This window comes from Hemitrygon akajei, chromosome 7, assembly GCF_048418815.1.
Source record: "Hemitrygon akajei chromosome 7, sHemAka1.3, whole genome shotgun sequence".
Classification (NCBI taxonomy): Eukaryota; Metazoa; Chordata; class Chondrichthyes; order Myliobatiformes; family Dasyatidae; genus Hemitrygon; species Hemitrygon akajei.
Window position 1 is genome coordinate 31,399,857 of NC_133130.1, and position 19,049 is coordinate 31,418,905.

The window sequence follows — 19,049 nt, forward strand, 5'->3', positions numbered from 1 at the left end:
TGACACATTCTGTCCATCAATGGAACACTTGTTCCCAAGGCTGACCCTGGGAGGTAAAACCGTTGAAAATGATGAGATCTTCACAGCAATTTTTATTCTGTTTCTCTCACTTTTTGGTAGTGATTTGTGAATGCATGCAAGGACAAATTTCCTTTACCCGGACTGCCATAACACAGGAATATGCTGTACTTGTATGCCTGTTGTGGAGATTTTTGATTTTGGTCCCATGGAAACAGATTTAACATGCCTACTTAGAAAATAACGCATGGGAATATCCCTTTGGCCCATCATGTGCTGAACCAATTTAATTAGTAATCAAATAGCTAACTAAACTGGCCACCTCTGCCTACACAATCAGAATCAGGTTTATCATCACCAGCATGTGACATGAAATTTATTAACTTAGCAGCAGCAGTTCAATGCAATACATAATCTAGCAGCGAGAAAAAATAATAAGAAATAAGAAAATCAATTGCAGTTATGTGTGTATTGAATAGAATTTAAAGTGCAAAAAAACAGAAACACTGTATATTTTTAAAATAAAGTGAGGTAGTGTACAAGGGTTCAATATCCATTTAGGAATTGGATGGCAGAGGGGAAGAAGCTGTTCCTGAATAGCTGAGTGTGTGCCTTCAGGCTTCTGTATCTCCTGCCTGATGGTATCAGTGAGAAAAGGGCATGCACTGGGTGCTGGTGGTCCTTAATAATGGACGCTGCCTTTCTGAGACACCGCTCCCTGAAGATGTCCTGGGTACTTTGTAGGCTAGTACCCAGGATGGAGCTGACTAGATTTACAACCCTCAGCAGCTTCTTTCAGTCCCGTGCAGTAGCCCCCCCCCTCCCCCCCCAATACCAGACAGTGATGCAGCCTGTCAGAATGCTCTCCATGGTACATCCATAGAAGTTTTTGAGTGTATTTGTTGACATACCAAATCTCCTCATACTGCTAATGAAGTATAGCTGCTGTTTTGCCTTCTTTATAACTATATTGATATGTTGGGACCAGATTAGATCCTCAGAGATCTTGACCCTCAGGAACTTGAAGCTGCTCACTCTCTCCACTTCTGATCTCTCTGAGGATTGGTATGTGTTCCTTTGTCTTACCTTTCCTGATGTCCACAATCAGCTCTTTCATCTTACTGACATTGAGTGCCAGGTTGTTGCTGCGGCACCATTCCACTAGTTAGCATATCTCACTCCTGTATGCCCTCTCGTCACCGCCTGAGATTCTACCAACAATGGTTGTATCGTCAGCAAATTTATAGATGGTATTTGAGCTATGCCTAGCCACACAGTCATGCGTATAGCGACAGTTGAGCAGTGGGCTAAGCACACACCCCTGAGGTGTGTTAAGTGTTGATCGTCAGCGAGGAGGAGATGTTATCACCAACCTGCACAGATTGTGGTCTTGTGGTTAAGAAGTTGTGGATCCAATTGCAGAGGGATGTACAGAGACCCAGGTTCTGCAACTTCTCAATCAGGAATGATGGTATTAAATGCTCAACTACAGTCGATGAACAGCATCCTGACATGGGTGTTTATGTTGTCCAGGTGGTCTAAAGCAGTGTGGAGAGCCATTGCGATTGCATCTGCCATTGACCTATTGTGGTGAAAGGCAAATTGCAATGGGTCCAGGTCCTTGCTGAGACGGGTTCAGTCTAGTCAAGACCAACCTCGCCAAGCATTTTATCACTGTTGATATGAGCGCTACCGGGCAATGGTCATACAGGCAGCTCACATTATTCTTAGGCACTGGTATAATTGTTGCCTTTTTGAAGCAAGTGAGAACTTCTGCCCATAGCAGTGAGAAGTTGAAAATGTCCTTGAATACTCCTTCCATTTTCCTCGTATTCATCTGCCAATCTAAAGTCTCTTAAAAGTCCCTGATATGTCACTTCTACTACCACCTAAGGCAGAACATTCCAGTTCCTCATCACTGTGTGTGTGTATTTAAAATAAAATAAACACTCTCCTCTCACATCTCCTTTGAAATTACCCTCTCTCACCTTATGTACATGCCTTCTGATATTAGACATTTCAACCCTGGGAAAAAGATAGTCTGTGTACTTTCTACGCCATTATGTCTCTTATAATCTTATAAATCTCTGTCAGATATTCTCTCAGCCTCTGCCATTCCTGAGAAAACAAGCCTAGTTTGTCCAACCTCTCATGATAGCAGATGCCCTCCAATCCAGGCAGTGTCCTGGTAAAGCCCTTCTGTGCCCTCTCCAAAGCCTCAATATCCTTCCTATATTGGGGCAGTCAGAACTGTGTGCAATACACCAGATGCAGCCAACCTAGATTTTTATAAAACAGCAACATAACTTCCTAACTTTTGAACTTAATATCTCGACTAATAAAGGCAAGCATGCCATTTGCCACCGTAACCACCCTAATAAACCAGTGTAGCCACTTTTAAGGAGCTATAAACTTAGACCCCAAGTCCTTTTGTTCTTCAAAGCAGTTAAGGGTCAGCACTGCCATTTCTCTGCCCATATCTGCAACTGATTTATATCCTGCCATATTCTCTGCCAGGCTTCTACGCTATCTGCACCACCACCATCAATCTTCACGTCACCCACAAACCTACAAACGCATCCGTCTGTATCTTCATCCAGGTCATGTTTATACAACACAAAGAGCAGAGGTCCCAGCACAGATCCCTGTGGAACACCACTATTAACAGATCTTTAGCTCGAATAAGTCTCTTCAACCACTACTCTCTGCCTTCTATGGGCAAGCCAGTTCTGAATCCAAACTAATTTACCACAGATCCCATGCGTATTAATCTTCTGGATGAGTCCCTCGTGTGTAACCTTGTCAAATGTCTTAATAAAATCCATGTAGTCAGCATCCACAGCTCTACCTTTATCATTCTCATAACCTTGCAAAAAACTGAATGAAGCTAGCGCAAGCTGGATCTCCCCAATTAGACCATGGTTTTCCAAATGCTCATAAATCCTATCCCTCAGAATTCTCTCCAGTAACTTCCCTACCACTGATGTGAAACGCCAGACTGTATTTTCCAGGATTATTCTTTGTTCTTTCTACAGCATGGAATAATATTAGCTGCTCTCCAGTCCTCCGAGACATTGCCTGTGCCTAAAGGGACACAAAGATATTGGTCAAGGCCCCAGAAATCTCTTTTCTTGCTTCTTCCAATAATCTGGGGTATTTCCCATCATACCCTGGGATATTCATCGTAATGGTCTTGAAGAGACCCATTTCTACCTCCTCCTTTATCTGAATGTTCTGGCATTCGATCTCCCTATCCTCCGTGCCCTTCTCTTTAGTAAATACTGATGTAAGTTGCTCATTGAGGACCTCACCCACATCCTCCACATCCAAGCAAAATTTTCCCCCTATATCCTTGAGTATTCCTACACTGTCCCTAATTATCCTCTTGCTCCTGATGGATGTTTAGAATGCCTTATTTTTTTCCACTTTTGTAGACAGTTTCTACAGCGCCTGCAATCTTTAATTATTTACTGGTGTGGTTAATCTTTGTCTTCCAACAAATCTGTTAATGTTCATTTTGAGGAACAACACATACGGCAGAGTATATTGTGCATTCAATAAAGCGACTGAACCTCTAGGCCCCAAAGCCAAATCGCTATTTAGGCATGAGGATAGAAATATCCACTCTGAAATTACTCAATCTCCAGGGACAAAGTCAGTAAAAACACTTAATATGATAAATTTACCTGTTGGGTTTAAAAGAATCACAATCAAATGGAAATCTGAGCAACACACCGAAAATGCTGAAAAAACTCAGCAGGCCGGGCAGCATCTATGGGGAAAGAAGTACAGTCAACGTTTCAGGCCAAAACCCTTAAGCACGTTTTAAAAGAATGTACACTCCCAGCAAGCCCATTCATTTCCAGAGAGGAAATTCTGTCCATTATATTCCTGGCAATACAAATCTAACTTCCTCCATGTAATTATCTTTGATGTTCTTTAGAATTTATTTTTAAGGTATCCTTCCATGATTACATTGCTAATGTTGAATATCTTTCTGTCCACAAGGAACAGCTGCTAATATGTATACTGTATGTACATATTACATGTGTTGATATGTACTTTTTACATTGCATGTCAACGATTTGGATGATGAAATTGATGGCTTTGTGGCCAAATTTGCAGACAATACGAAGATGGGTGGAGGGACAGGTAGTGTTGAGATAGCAGAGGGGCTGCAGAAGGACTTGGATTAAGAGAGATGGCAGATTCCTCGTGCAGGATTCCCTAAAGGTTCATTTGCAGGTTGCTGAGGAAGTATTCATTTCAAGAGGACTAGACTATAAGAGCAAGGGTGTAATGCAGAAGCTGTACAAGACATTACTGAAGCCTCACTTGCGATACTGTGAGCAGTTTTAGGCCTAATTCTGCTCCTATATCTTGTGGTGTTGTGTAGAAAGAATGAATTGGTTCATTCACATTCATGCCATGACATTGCTATTGATAAAATTGAGATGACAACAGGATTTCAATTAATGATTGGGCACCGATCACTATGTTCTTCAAACTCCCAACTCAACTTGGTCTTGTTTTTCCAAGGATACAGAGTTGGATTCTTTTTGAGCCACTCATGTTGTCAACTCTTCCCTGTGAGAAAAGTTATCCAACTACTTATTTTTAAAAAAAATAATCTTGTTGACTTTCGTGGCTCTTAGCATGTTACCAGGGTGCATGTATCAGATGTGTTGGATGACTGGGAAGTAATTACAAAGGAACACATAACTTTGTTATCTTAAGGAATGTCTGGCCTAGATTGCTGCTATATACAAGATTGCAGGGTATTGTAACACTCAAGGGAACTTTCTTGCATCGCTTTCATCGATTTTTATAAAGCTTTCAACCTTGTGACTCACGCAGCCCTGATAAAGATGCCAAGGTAAGAGGCTAAATGTTTCAATCTTTAGCTTTTATCTGCATTTTTGATCCAATATCTATATCAAAGACAAACTCAGGAGAATAAAGAAAAACACATTGGCAAGATTGCCAGTTGGTATTCATTATGTTTAATGCTCCAATTGTGGTTTAAATGACACCACAAGAAGGCAGTTTGAGAAGATTTGGAAATGCTGCTGCTTTCTGCCAGGATATTGTGTTGGTTAGATCACCTGATCCTGAGCATATTGAACGGACTGTGCAGTAGCACATGTTACTTCCAACTGCTGAGTTACTATCCTACCATCTATGATACTTACGAATTAGGAACAGGAGAAAGACGTCTAGCCCTTGGCATCTGTTCCACCATTCATCAAAATCCACAATGTTTTCCAGACCAATCTTCACCTCCTTTGATCTCTTTAATATTCAAGAAAGTACTGATCTTTCTTTTGAGTGAACTCTGACTGTGCTGGCACTTGGTGCAGATAATTCCAAAGACATTTCTATCGTCTCAGGGAAGAAACTTTGGTTACTTCTATTTGTACCTCAGGTGGTTGTGCAGTGTGTTATTTGAGGTATTACTTAGAGGCAAATAAGTGTGCATGTTTTTTGTGTTTCTGGTTTAATGCCTTGCCCTGTTCGTTTGCAGAGGGGCAGACATTGCCATTAAAGCTCTTCAATATCTCTCTACAGTAGTGGATGGAACAGTAGTTAATAAAACATCATTCCTGTACTGTGTTTTGAAGACTGATACAAGTTTGCTTGGGTTTTTTTTTTGGGGGGTGGGGTGGCTGTGCTGCTCGCAATCCTCCTCAGTCGGAAAATTTTTGCCAAACAATTGTTCAAACCCAAACCTGGAAATGAACACACTAATAAATAGTGGTTGCTCTCTGCTAAAACTTATAAGGTAGTGAGAACTATTTGTATCACCTTAACTCTACAACGATGTACTTGGGTGTGGCAGGATCAGTTGTCCATAGCAAACGCTGCCTATTGCCTTCTAACTGTTGATATTGGCATCTCCACTGTACTTCAGAAGGTTGTGGTAAGTTAAGCTAGCCAGGTGTTCTGATGAGATGTGCTTGTAGATGCAGAAGCTTGGAACTTTTCCTCACAGTTCCAGATTATCATTTCAGTCGATGCTGAATGAAAACCTGAAAAAGATGCTGGAAGCTCATCAATGCTGTGTCTGAATGTAGATCAACAGGCTCATGTTGGTTGAAACAATGCTCTCAATCCTATTTTAGCTCTTTACTTGAATCAACATGGCTGTTGTCTCCTTTCAGTCCAAAATTTGAGTGGTTGACCTTAGGGTAGATTCAATTGGAGAGCCTAAATCTGTAATGTAGAGATCTATTTCTTTTAAAGCAATGACTCCCCTTAGCACTATGTATGGAGTGTTGTCTACGTAGGCATATTGATTTGTGTTATAGATCACAATAGATGTACCTGGTGTAAAACTGAAAATGGAGCTGGATACAGGGTCAGCTTTGTCTGTAATTCCAGAGGCTGACTACAACAGACTGTTTTCTAAGATACCATTAGAAAAGGCCTCGGTGACGTATACAGATGAAAAAGTGACTCGCAAAGGCAAACTGAAAGTCAAATGCAGCAGTTAGAGCTTTGTGTTCAAAAGTGGAGAGCCAGCACTTTTTGGATGTGAATGGTTGACAAAGATCCAACTAGACTGGCACACAATCAAAGCTCTCAATGTGTCGTCAACAGGCAACAGCAGCTCAAGTGGTAGCACTAGCCAGAGACGGTCACACCTGCTTAACGCTAATGAGAAGGTGCTTGAAAAGGGAATAGATATGCAGATTGTAGACTTGGCCAAAAGCTGTTCAGGATGCCAAGAAAATCAAAATGCACCCCTGTAGGCATCATTACACTCATTGGCTTAGCCGTTGTCACCATGGCAGAGTGCATATTAACTTTGTTGGGCCGTTCATGGACTCCGTGTTCCTGATTGCGTAGATGCTCATTTGAAGTGGCTGGAGGTTGTACCAATGAAGTCAACCACCTCAGCAAAGACTGGCTCCACTCTGAGGACTATCCTCACCAGAAATGGCTTACCTGAATAAATTCTGAGTGACAACGGACAACAATACACATCACAAGAATTCCAACTGTTCATGAAGAAAAATGGCATCAAACATTTCAAGTCACATCGTCAATACCCAGCAACGAGCAGGCTAGCTGGAAGTTTTATCCAAACCTTCAAGAAGTCCATTAAAGCGATGGACAAGGAGGACATTTCTCTGCAGTAGAAGGTGACAACTTCCTTTTTATGTATCAGAACTCTGTTCATGCGGTTATAAATTAAACACTTGCAATCCTGTTCATGAGCAGGAATCTGAGATCTCGCATTGACCTCCTGAATCCAGGCCTATGGAGGAAAGTGTAGAAAAAACTGTTCAACCAGTTGCTAAGTGAAGCAGCAAGGAGCTTCGCAATTGGACAGGAAGTCCTAGTGTGTGATTACTGAGAAGACAAGTAGACACCCAATAGGAAAGCTACAAGAACTGGACCATTGATGTGCACTGATGTTGGAGATCATAATGGAGACATAATTAGATACTGGATGCTCACCCGAAGAACACACCTGTGTCAAAAGCATCCAGTAAGATGGGCACATTACAGCCACTGAACTTGCTTCTTAGTGATAATCATGTCACTGATAGCAACGTGACACTGGCCACTGAGAACATTGTCTTGGACAAGACACCTGCCAAACCTGATGCCACTCCACAGGTCCAGAGTGCTATCTGGAAAGAAACAGAGTGCCACCCAAAAGACTGAATCTTTAGGATCGTAATCCAATCACAAACAAGAGAAAATTTACAGATGCTGGAAATTAAGCAGCACACACAAAATGCTGGAGGAACTCGGCGAGCCAGGCAGCATCTAGGAAAAGAGTACAGTTGGAATTTAGGGCTGAAACTATTTGGCTGCCTGACCTGCTGAGATCCTCCAGCATTTTAAGTGTGTGGCTTTAGCATAGTGAAGTTAGTTATGGACAGTTATTGTGAATGCATGTTTATTTGGAATATGGTTTACAAAAAGGAATTTGAATGATTGGTACATATGCAGTTTTATGTAGCATTAATCTAAAGGGGGAGATGTGTAATGTATGGATTGATTTCTTTCAGAGCAATGACTCCCCTTAGCACTACGTATGTACTGTTGTCTACACATGCATATTGTTCTCTCTCACTGCAGTGTGAATACACCAGTTAAAGCCATCTCCTGCGTGCGAGCTTTTATTTTTAATCGATACGTAGTTGCAAAGACACAACAAAATCTAAATTTGAATTGTGTTACAAATGTGTATTATGATTATGATCGGTTGGTGTATTTTGTTCTTTCAGAGATTAGATTTATCCTGCCCAGGTGGCCACATCCCTTTGTTTGCTGATTTACTCCATGCCAAATCATCAAGAATTGTATTCATTGGAGATGTACAGCATATAGAAACAGATATAGTTATACTGTAGATAGATAGCTATAGATGGACAGTATAATATAGACTAGATGTTAAGGAAAGCTAACAAAACTCAAGGAGCCCTGTGCCTAGAGATATGATATTCAAGTAACACTTGTGTATCTTAGAATTCTTAAGCATGGTGATGTTAGCTGAACAGAACAAAAATGTGTGGCTTCATCTTTTGCTTCACCATTATACTGTTACTATGGTTCAATTCTCTGTCTCTGGGTGCAGATTCGCCTAGATTTCAATAGCTTATTTTCAGAACTTCAATCATGTTACTTTGAAGACTAAGTTGTTTTCTAATGGAGGCGTAGAGTGAAGCAGGAAGCATAAATCAGCTCCTTGAAGGTACGCTAATAGAAGAATAACTTCAGTACAGTCAGCAATGCCCATTTTGATGAGACCATAAGATGTAGGAGCAGAATTAGGTCATTTGGCCCATCGAGTCTGCTCTTCTATCATTTCATCGTGGCTGATCCATTTTTCCTCTTGGCCCCAATCTTCTGCCTTCCCTGTGTATCCCTTCATGCTCTGATCAATCAAGAATCTATTAGCCTCTGTCTTAATTATACAGAAAGACCTGTCCTCCACAGCTGCCTATGGCAACAAATGTCTCAGATTCACTACTTTCCGGCTAAAGAAATTGCTCCTCATGTCTGTTCTAAAAGGACACCCCTTTATTCTAAGGCTGTATCCACTGATCTTCAACACTCCCACCATAAGAAACATCATCTCCACATCCATTCTGTCAAAACCTTTCACCATTCAATAGGTTTCAATTAGGTCACCCTCATTCTTCTGAATTCTGGTGAAAACAGCCCAGAGCCATCAAATGCTCTTCATATGGCAAGCTGTTTAATCCTGGAATCATTTTTGTGAACCTTCTTTCAATGCTCTCCAGTTTCAGCACCATTTTCCATGATAAGGGGCCCCAAGCTGTTCTCAGTACTCCAGCTGAGGTCTCACTGGAGCTTTATAAAGTCTTAACACTGCATCCTTGCTTTTAAATTCTACTCCTCCTGAAAGGAATGCTAACATTGTATTTGCCTTCCTCGCCATAGACTCAACCTCCAAATTAACCTTTAGGGAATCCTGCACAAGGACTTCCAAATCCCTCTGCGCCTTAGTTTTTTGCATTTTCTCTCCATTTAGAGAGTCAACCTTTTAATTCCTTCTCCCAAAGTACATGACCTTGCATTTCCTGACACTATATTCTATCAGCCATTTCATTACCCGTTCTCCTGATCTATCGAAGTCCTTCTGTAGCCTCTCTACTTCCTCAAAACTACCTGTCCCTCCACCTATCCTTGTATCATCTGCAAACTTTGCAACAAAGCCATAAATTCCATCCCCAAATCATTGACATATAACATAAAAAAATTGGTCCCAACACAGACCCCATACTAGTCACCTGCAGCCAACCAGAAAAGGCTCTTTTTTTCTCCACCTTTTGCCTCCTGCCAATCAACCACTGTTTTATCCACGCTACCTTGGTAGCAAAGTTGTATTTATTGGCTATCACTTTATTGGTAAAACATTATATTTCATTCAAGGTCGAAAACTATGACATACAATGAAAGGGGAGTATGGACATAACTGGCACAATCAATCCCTGTCTGTAAGAATGTGATTTTCTTGTTGAAAATATATTACCAAGACCCATGATGCATTGAACAGACCAACTGACATAAGAATAGATATACACTGAGAAATCCAAAGTGCATCAAGGGCACAAAATTACTTGTGATATGGCATTTTCAGATATGAAATAGCAAAAATCTCTTTTAAAAAATCTTTTGCAATTCTTTTTGATGTGCTTATTTAAATTAATGGATAAATTACACAGCAAAGACTGTATTTAATATTTTTTAAGTCAGCAGATCTGCTCAAATTGGCAGAGCGTCCTCAAGGTAAAGGGCTCTCAGCACAATGAATCAGTCTGTCAGGAAGCTTGTGGAGGCCAAGTGCAAATAGCAGTAGGTGTGTGAGATAATCCAATCAACTCACCTACACATATTGTCCATCCCTACTGCGCACATGAGGCTCAATCGGCCGATGCTGCAGAGTCACCTCAAAACCCACAGAAGTGTAACAGAAGCAAATCATCCTTGACCCCATAGACTGAAAAAGAAGGTGCAGCATGTGCTCGGCCCCCTTGCCTCTCAATTGTTCTGTTGAATTACTTGGAGCAATCTTATTTTATGTTTATTCATTTGGAAATATTGACAGCATACCTTTCGCTCAATGAGCCTAATAAACTTAAAAAGAAACCGAAAGGCACCCTGTTTTGTGTAGTGACCTATGAACTTTCTCACCCAATAGTGATTAAGCTCTGACCTCAAGACCTCTTTAAGCTACTTTGCAGCAGTAAGCACTTAAACTGTGACTTTAATAGGAAAGTTGGATTAGCGGCTAAGCATCTCAGCCTTGATCCAGACCCCTGACTGATATCGCCCATCTCATGCATTAATCTGGATAGTCAAACAATAATGTATAACTCTGATTTTGAAGTGGAATTTTCCTAGGGAGTAGGTTAAAATTCTAAAATGCAGCAACTGATTTGGATTACTCTTGCAGATGACAGTTCAAGCATCCGATAAAATTCAGTGTGGCAAATTCCATATAATGCAAGTAGGAGAGATAAATGAGATGAAATATAAACAGCAAATCATGGGAATTCTCTTTGTGAGATAAGAGGCCAAGGAGGTGGGAATGGCTTCACATTATGGACGATTTAGAAATATATGGACTTGTCACCAGTCTTCAGTCTTTGCCTGTTGTTCTGTCATCCTGTTTAATGCTTTATTTTTATTGTTTTAGACTGTTTATTTCCATTTTGGCTGCTCTGAATTCAATTCTGAATGCAAGAAAATTTTAATTCCATACCTGCCCCAAATCAATTGCAACTGGCTTGCATCAATGTACTGATATAATGTGTTGATCTATACAGATGGTATGCATTTTTCACTGTACCTTGGTACATGTAGCAATAATAAACCAATATAATTTACGTGCAAGTTCACAGAATATTAACAACTGGGCAAATATCTGAGGAGTGTCAGTTTCTGAATGATTATACTTTAGCATGAATCAAGAGAAAGAGAATGGGATTATTTTATAATTCTTTTGGTGTAAGGTTATTTTAATGAAGACAAGGCACTCTACAGTGAAAACTGACATTTTAAAAGACTGAAATCTCCAACAATGTGTCTTTTTAGCTATTTTTCTGTCAGCATAAGAAGTGAAAGAAATAAGTTCCTAAGCAACAAACCACCAGCATTACCAGTAGCTTTTGCTTTCTGATATTTTTGTAATGGTTCATTAATCACTAATTCGTCCCTTTATAATTGTATCTCATGGAAGAATGTTGACATGAGGGTGGTGGCGAGGGAGATAGCTTCTCCGTGTATAGCAATCACCACCTTTTATGTGGCTCTTCAGTCTCATTTTTCAAAGTAAAGAACTTGTTCTATCGAGCACTCTTGTTCAACAACTTGTGGCAGATTAAAATTTTAGTGTGTGCAGACGTTCTCCACGGGCACCACCGTTAAATTCTCCTGCGTATGCCGTATCCATGGGAAAGAAGCCAATAACCCAATGGCTACCAGTGGAGGTGTCATTTCAGAACGTCCAACCTTTTATATACAGTGTATCCACGATGTTTGAATCTCTTGAACATTGCTACAAGTTGAAACTCATGTTTGTCACTTGTAGCTTGTGCGCTCTTTGTCTTGCTCTGCCTTGTTTGAATCAGTTGTATGTCATGCTTTGTCTCTGTAAACTCTACATGCAATGTGTTATAGTCGTTTGCCCAAATGCAGCATTTCCTCTGTTCTTAAAACTAGAACTTTGGAAATAATATAAATGGATTCACATATTTCCAACTGCAGATCTTTTATATATAATCGTCTCCTGTTTCCTGAAGTCACAAGAATGATCTTTAAACAACACTCCTACCCAATTATGCAGAACTGTCATTGGGTAAGAAGTCAGGTTCTTCACACTAAATCTCCACATTGTTGCCAGTTAAATATATAGCCTTGGATAAGAAATGTGATAAAAGTGACCAACTGTGTTTACTCTGCACAACAATTCTTCCCAAGTGAAGAAAGAAGATGTTTTTCCATTGGGCCTATGCTTTGGATGTGGAGAGGCTGCATTTTAATGCATGTAAAGGTTTATACATGTGTTATGTTGTCATGTAATATGATGTAGGTAATCCCAGTCCCATGACAATGGTTGTTCTTGGCACTTTTCTTTCTACAGAAGTGGTTTCCTCTGACTTCTGGGCAGTGTCTTTACAAGATGCATGACCCCAGCCATTATCAATACTCTTCAGAGACTGTCTGCCTGGTGACAGAAGTCACATAACCAGGACTTGTGATCTATACCAGCTGCTCATTTGACCATCCATCACCTGCTCCCATGATTTCACGTGACCCTGATTGGGAGGCCTAAGCAGGTGCTGCACCTTGCCCAAGGGTGCCCTGCAGGCTAGCAGAGGGAAGGAACACCTTAGACTCTCCCAATTTAAAAGATCCTGGAGGTAAAACAGAACAAAGATGCAGATTCTGATACAATTTGAACACAATTCTGTATTCGTCTTTGAATACAAATCTGCTTTCAATTGACAGCTGACATTACCAAGTGTTTTAATAATTTATGAAACCTTACCAACACTATTCAAATCAGAATTTGGCAGCATAAATAATGCTTGAAGATTTGGTTGTTATTTAAGTGTATGTTAGAGGGAAAGTTCATGCAAGTACAGATGCAGAATTGTAATATGAAAGCACGAAGTTTGAGAACTGTTCTACAGTTAGCTTTGAAAATGGGATCATGTCCTGTGTTTCAGCCTTGGAATGTTTTGAATGGAATGATTCACGTGGTTGTTCTGAACTGAGCTTTCAGTTGAGATAGTTGAAGTTTTGAGCTTCCTTCTAATAAAATACTCATTGATATCAGGGTGTTGCTGAGGACTACTGGAAATCGTCTACCTCATCTCTTAATAATCATAATTATAATTGGAAATTTTTTGAGAATACTTCTTTGGCCTTTTGATGTAGAATTTTCCCCTTTAATTTTCCATTCATGATTTAATAACTGGGCAGTCCTTCATTGTGATTGGTTAAAGTAATGCACCCTCATCTGCTCTGTTTACACAGTTAACAGACCCCCCCCCCCCCCCCCCCCAGTTCGGGCACTGTCTCACCCGCTCCCCAATTCCATTAACTTTAAGGACAAAATATGCTAAAGAACATATGGGGAAGGGAATATCTGGCCACCATTCATTGATTAAACACAACAAATTTTAGGATGGCAAGCTACATCTAAGCATTCATACACACAAAATGCAGCAAGAACTCTACAGGTCAGGCAGCATCTGTGGAAAAGAGTATACAGTTGACATTTTAGGCCAGGACCCTTCTCCTGAAGAAGGGTCTCATCCCAAAATGTCAACTGCTTACTCTTTTCCAAAGATGCCTGACCTGTTGAGTTCCTCCAGCATTTTGTGTGTGTTGCTTTGGATTTCCGGCATCTAGAGATTTGTCAAATTTGAAATTTAGATCTTAGCATGGTCACCAAAGCAACATGCAGGGCTTCAGTTGCTTAATAATTTTAGAATACATGTCAATTTTGCTGCAGAATATTGCAGCACCGCAGGAAGGCACAAGTATGATGAATAAAGTGTTTTACTGAATGCATTTCAGACCACTTTTTTTTGGTACATTTGGTAAGGAAAGTTGCGTTGTGTTTTAGCTCAAGTTGTCCACTGGGAAAATCTTCAATTAAAGCCTCGTGTACTAATCATCAAATCTATGTTAGTAAGCCCCCATAATGTTCACGTGTGCAATAGCATTAAAACCAGGGACTTAGAATGCTACATGCGTGCAATGAATTACTCTTTGCTACTTCAGCAGCCGTGCTATCACATTGAGGCTTTGAGCAGCCTTTTTCTCTCACAAATTGAAAGCAGTGATGTACTTATCAATAGAGAGCTACCTCCAAGAATCTGAGCTAGAAGCAATATTCATTTTGTTAAGGTGATATTGATGGGTGCTGGTAACATCACGGAGATCATTTTGAAAGTAATAAGCTCCCTGATGAACCGCGGTCTCCTGGGGCACTGCGTGAAGTTGATCAGTACCCACTTCGAGTGCTATGGCACTACAACTGAACGGCAGCATTGTGGAAGCTTAAAGTGACAGTGGTGCCACCCTGCTTTCCTGACGCTTTGCTTCCTCATGTCTTTCACATCCAAGTCCACTGGCAGTGAGTGCAGAATAAAATGGCCATTGTGAAATGTTTCCAGTAAATTGCCACCAAATTCCGTGCTTCCTGTATTCAGTTCCCTAGAGTATCTGATGGATGTGGCTTCAAGTATCCGGTGCTGAGGCAATGCAAGATGGTCGGCGTCGCTGTTAACCTCCCTCTTGAAATCAGCACCACGCTGTTGTGCCAACATTGTGATTTTTTTTTTTAGCGTGTTCACTCTCGTCAACTTGAAATGTGTCCCAGTAGTGAGTGACAACATTAGAGCTTCTTCCTATTTACTGCTGGTGGTATCCATGAATTTAACTCTGAGAAGCAGTCATCCCTTCTGCCATCTTCTCCCTCTGTTATTTCTCACAACCTTTTGTAACAGTGCTTAGATGAGGTTTATGCTAATTAAAGCTTACTTGTTTCAGAATGTTCATGAGATAGTGTTTTCTGTAACTTTCCAGCAGAAACACCACCAACCAATGAGATGAGTGCAAAGGTACTTTAAGATTTTGTGAACAGAAGGTGTTCTGCAAGTTGCTTTGAGTTGTGGTTTGGCTTCCACAAAAACGGGCTCTCAGCATTCAAACCAAAATCTTGAAAAATGATTTAAACTGACATGATTTTCTGGCGAAAAGTTTTAACATGATTTTTGCACCTCAATACCTGTCTTCTGCTTTGATTTGAAATGTACTTTTCCATTAACATTAGAAATTGTGACAAAACATTCAAGATTGTTAGAAGCAAAATATGACATTAAGAGCATTTTGCAATACCTTATTGGGTTCCAGGTCTCATTGCCAGTCTAGTATGAGGAATTCTCTTTCTCCGTACTGTTGGGACCAGTGCTGCTGATGACACTACTTTATCTAGCGACACAATTAAAGCAGTTGAGCGGTTGTTCTTGCAGTCCTGTGTGCTTTCTAATGTGTTGGCTCGTTAGTCAATTGAAAAGTTATTTAATGTGTTTCCACTGAACTATTACACAATACATTCAGGTAATCTTAATCCTGAATCCAATATGGAGCATATTCTGCCTGGAGGTACACGACTAGTGGTGCTCTATAGAGATCTGTTCTGGGACCCCTGCTCTTTGATTTTTATAAGTGACATGGATAAGGAAGTGGAGAGGTTGGTGGATAGTGCAGGAAGTTGTCATAGATTACAATAGGACATTGACAGGATTGTAATCTCTGACAAATTTCTGCACTGTCCTCAACACCATCCTACCTTCTATTTTCATGGCCAGAATGCAGAGCTGGGCTGAGAAGTGACAGATGGAGTTTAGTCTGGACAAGTGTGAAGTGGTGTACTGTGAAAGATTGAACTTGATGGCAGAGTACGAAGTGTGGGGGAACAGAGGGATCACAAGGTTTAAATCCATAGATCTCTCAAAGTTGCCACACCACTTGATAGGGTGTTTAAGAAGGCATATGGTGTGTTAGACTTTGTTAGTCAGGGTTCTGAGTTCAAGAGCCACAAGGTAATATTGCAGCTTTATAAAACTCTAGTTAGATCACATTGGAGTATTGTTTCTGTTATGGTCAACTTATGTTAAGAAGAATGTGGAAGCTTTAGAGGAAATGTACCCGTATGCTGCCTGGATTAGAGGATATATCTAATGAGGAAAAAATGCGTGAGCTAGGGCTTTTCTCTTTGGAGGGAACGAGGATGAGAGGAGATTTGATAGAAGTGTATAAGGTAAAGGGCATGGATAGAATAAGCAGACACTTTTTTTCTCAGGATGACAATGGCTAATATGAGAGGACATGCTGTTAAGGTGACTGGAGGAAAGTATAGGGGGGATGTCAACACGAGAAAATCTGCAGATGCTGGAAATTCAAACAACAACACACACAAAAATGCTGGTGGAACACAGCAGGCCAGGCAGCATCTATAGGGAGAAGCGCTGTCGACATTTCGGGCCGAGACCCTTCGTCAGGACTCAAAAAAAAGGGGGATGTCAATTTTTTTTAAAAGAGTGGTAATGCATGATTTGTTTCATTTTTTAAAAAAATTTCAGCTTCAGCCTTTGTATTAGTCATTAAACTCAAAATCTGTCCTTGTCTTGCAATCAGCTGCCCAGGTTCAAACTGTATTATGATTGTGCTGGAGTGCAGAGGCTATTTACCAGGGCTGTCTGGGTTGGAGGACTTTAGTCACGAAAAAGCATTGGATTGGCTGGGCCTGGAGTGAAGCATTTTGTGGGTTTGACCTCATAAGAGATGAATAAGATTGAGAAACAGAGTAAATAGTCAAAATATTTACTCCAGGGTTCGAGGATCAAAGTGTGAGATGTGAAGAAGTAGTTTTGAAGGGAACATGAGGGAATTATATGGTCTAAAAGTATTTTTTTTAACAGAGAACATTTGATATTTAGAGCTTGCTGCTTGATGTGGTAGTAATGTCAGATACTATAGCTGCATTTAAGAGGCATTTAGATAATCCTTATTTAGATACTGTCTTAATTTAGGTAAATGGAATTAATGTAGATGGGTGGGAAGGTCATATGGGCATGTCGGGCCATTTCTGTGCTGTATAACTCTGATTCTTTGACAATAGTAATGTGTACATTCTCCTCTTGGAGTGGGGGCAGTAACATTTCAGATTGTGGTACCCAAGTTGCATGCTGCTTGATTTTCCACAGTTTGTGCTAAATATACTGTATCTGCTACCTTATTTATTTTATTTATTGACATACAGCATGGAACAAGGCCTTTTAGCCCTTTGAGCCATACCACTCAGTAACCACTGATTTAACCCTCGCCTAATCACACATAGGACAATGTACAATGACCAATTAACCTACAGCCAGTATACACCATGGGAGGAAACCAGAGCACCTGGAGGGAAGTCCCAGGGAGAATGTACAAGTTCCTTACAGACAACGGTGGAACTTGAACCCGGGTCGCTGGTGCTAACCACTATACCATCGTGCCATTTGAGGAAATTAATGCAATTTAAACGAAGCGTAGAAGCTCAGCTCCATCTGACAACTCCTGGTTGCTCTTTCCAGTCCTTCACTTCACTCTATTGAAAGAAGGAATTGAGACTTAAAATCAAAGTATGGACGCATGGTTGCTCAGGTTTCCAATTATCATTGAAGGTTATTGGTGATGGTGAAAATGGGATTTAAAATGAGCAGAAAAAAAATACCCAGGTGATTCAGCTTTTCCTCTCACCAAATCTGTGCGAGAAATGCTTTGATCTTGCACAAATAAATTTGCAACTTTTTTTTTAAGGTCTGAAATTAGTTTATTTAAATCTTCAACTAAATGATCCAGTATTTACATGAAAGAAGTATTTTGCATTTCTTAGCCTGAAGGTACAATTTGTAAAATCTGTACAGTTGATAAGCTCCTTAAAACCACACTGAAGCATTCCTTTTGCATTTACTTTGAGCGAAGAGTTCAGCACTGGTAAAAATCCATCACAGTTGAAGTCTTTTTTTTAGTTTAGTCCAAGAACGCTGAATTGATTTGTTTCTGTAGGAGCTGCCAAATCTGTGACATTTAACATTACAAATGGATAAAATAATTTTTTTGTACGTGACATGTATTCAAATATTCCCAAGTATTTTATGTGTCAATCAATATCTTTCCGCAGTGGTATATACAGTCAATCTGTTCACAGTGATGTTTGCAGTAGAAATTGTATTAAAAATCAAGCTATTTCTTTGACTCTGTTAGAGACCAAGCAAAACAATTTTTTCTCTGTAATCATCTGCATTTGGCATTGAGTCAAACATTAATAATTGTATGAACCTTTTGGTAAATGCTGTAGTAATACAAAGTCTCGGAATGCATGTCATTCTTCATAAATCCTGCTCTTAAAATTTTATCAGATTTAGCCCTTTTACCAACATTACTACACCTTTATCTTTTTAAGCTTTTGTCTAAGATGGGGTTTAATATCTTTATGGACTTGACTATTTCCAAAACTATTAACCTTTCCTGCTCACTCTAATTTCTTCCTTTCAATTGTCTATTCTGCCTAGAGATTCTGCAAAATATGCTATCCAAGTTTTAGTACCTTGTGTCAGCAGTGGATTGGTCACTCGGTGAGATATAAGGGCTGCCTACTTGCCGCCTATTGCAGTTAGAGGTGTATCTATAAACTAATTTGTTTTCTCTTGTTTTCTCTCAAGGATCAAAGAGGCAGAAGCACACATACACAGCCAGAAGAAAGAACGGTCTTATTCAGTCAAGGAGAAAGGCGAAACTGGAATAGTGAGTTGATGTAATTTGCTTTAGGAAAGATGCTGATCTTTTAAGTTTCTCAGAATAATTGGGTTTACCATGTATTGCACTCTGTGTGATTATTTTCCCCTGATTTATATACTTGAGGCTGAAAAGGAAGCCATTTTGAGTATTGAATTACCACCAACAAGAACTGAGAAAATGTGTAG

At 40.1% G+C, this 19,049-nt stretch overlaps 1 protein-coding gene across 2 annotated transcripts in view; it reads left to right on the forward strand.

The window, feature by feature from the left end:
• The window catches only part of fmn2b (formin 2b), a 464,635-nt gene that overhangs the window by 439,193 nt on the left and 6,393 nt on the right, over positions 1-19,049 (forward strand). For both annotated transcript variants that reach the window (XM_073050587.1, XM_073050588.1), the window contains exon 17: positions 18,789-18,870. In XM_073050587.1, the coding sequence (XP_072906688.1) occupies positions 18,789-18,870 (82 nt within the window). The remainder of the gene's footprint in view (positions 1-18,788; positions 18,871-19,049) is intronic.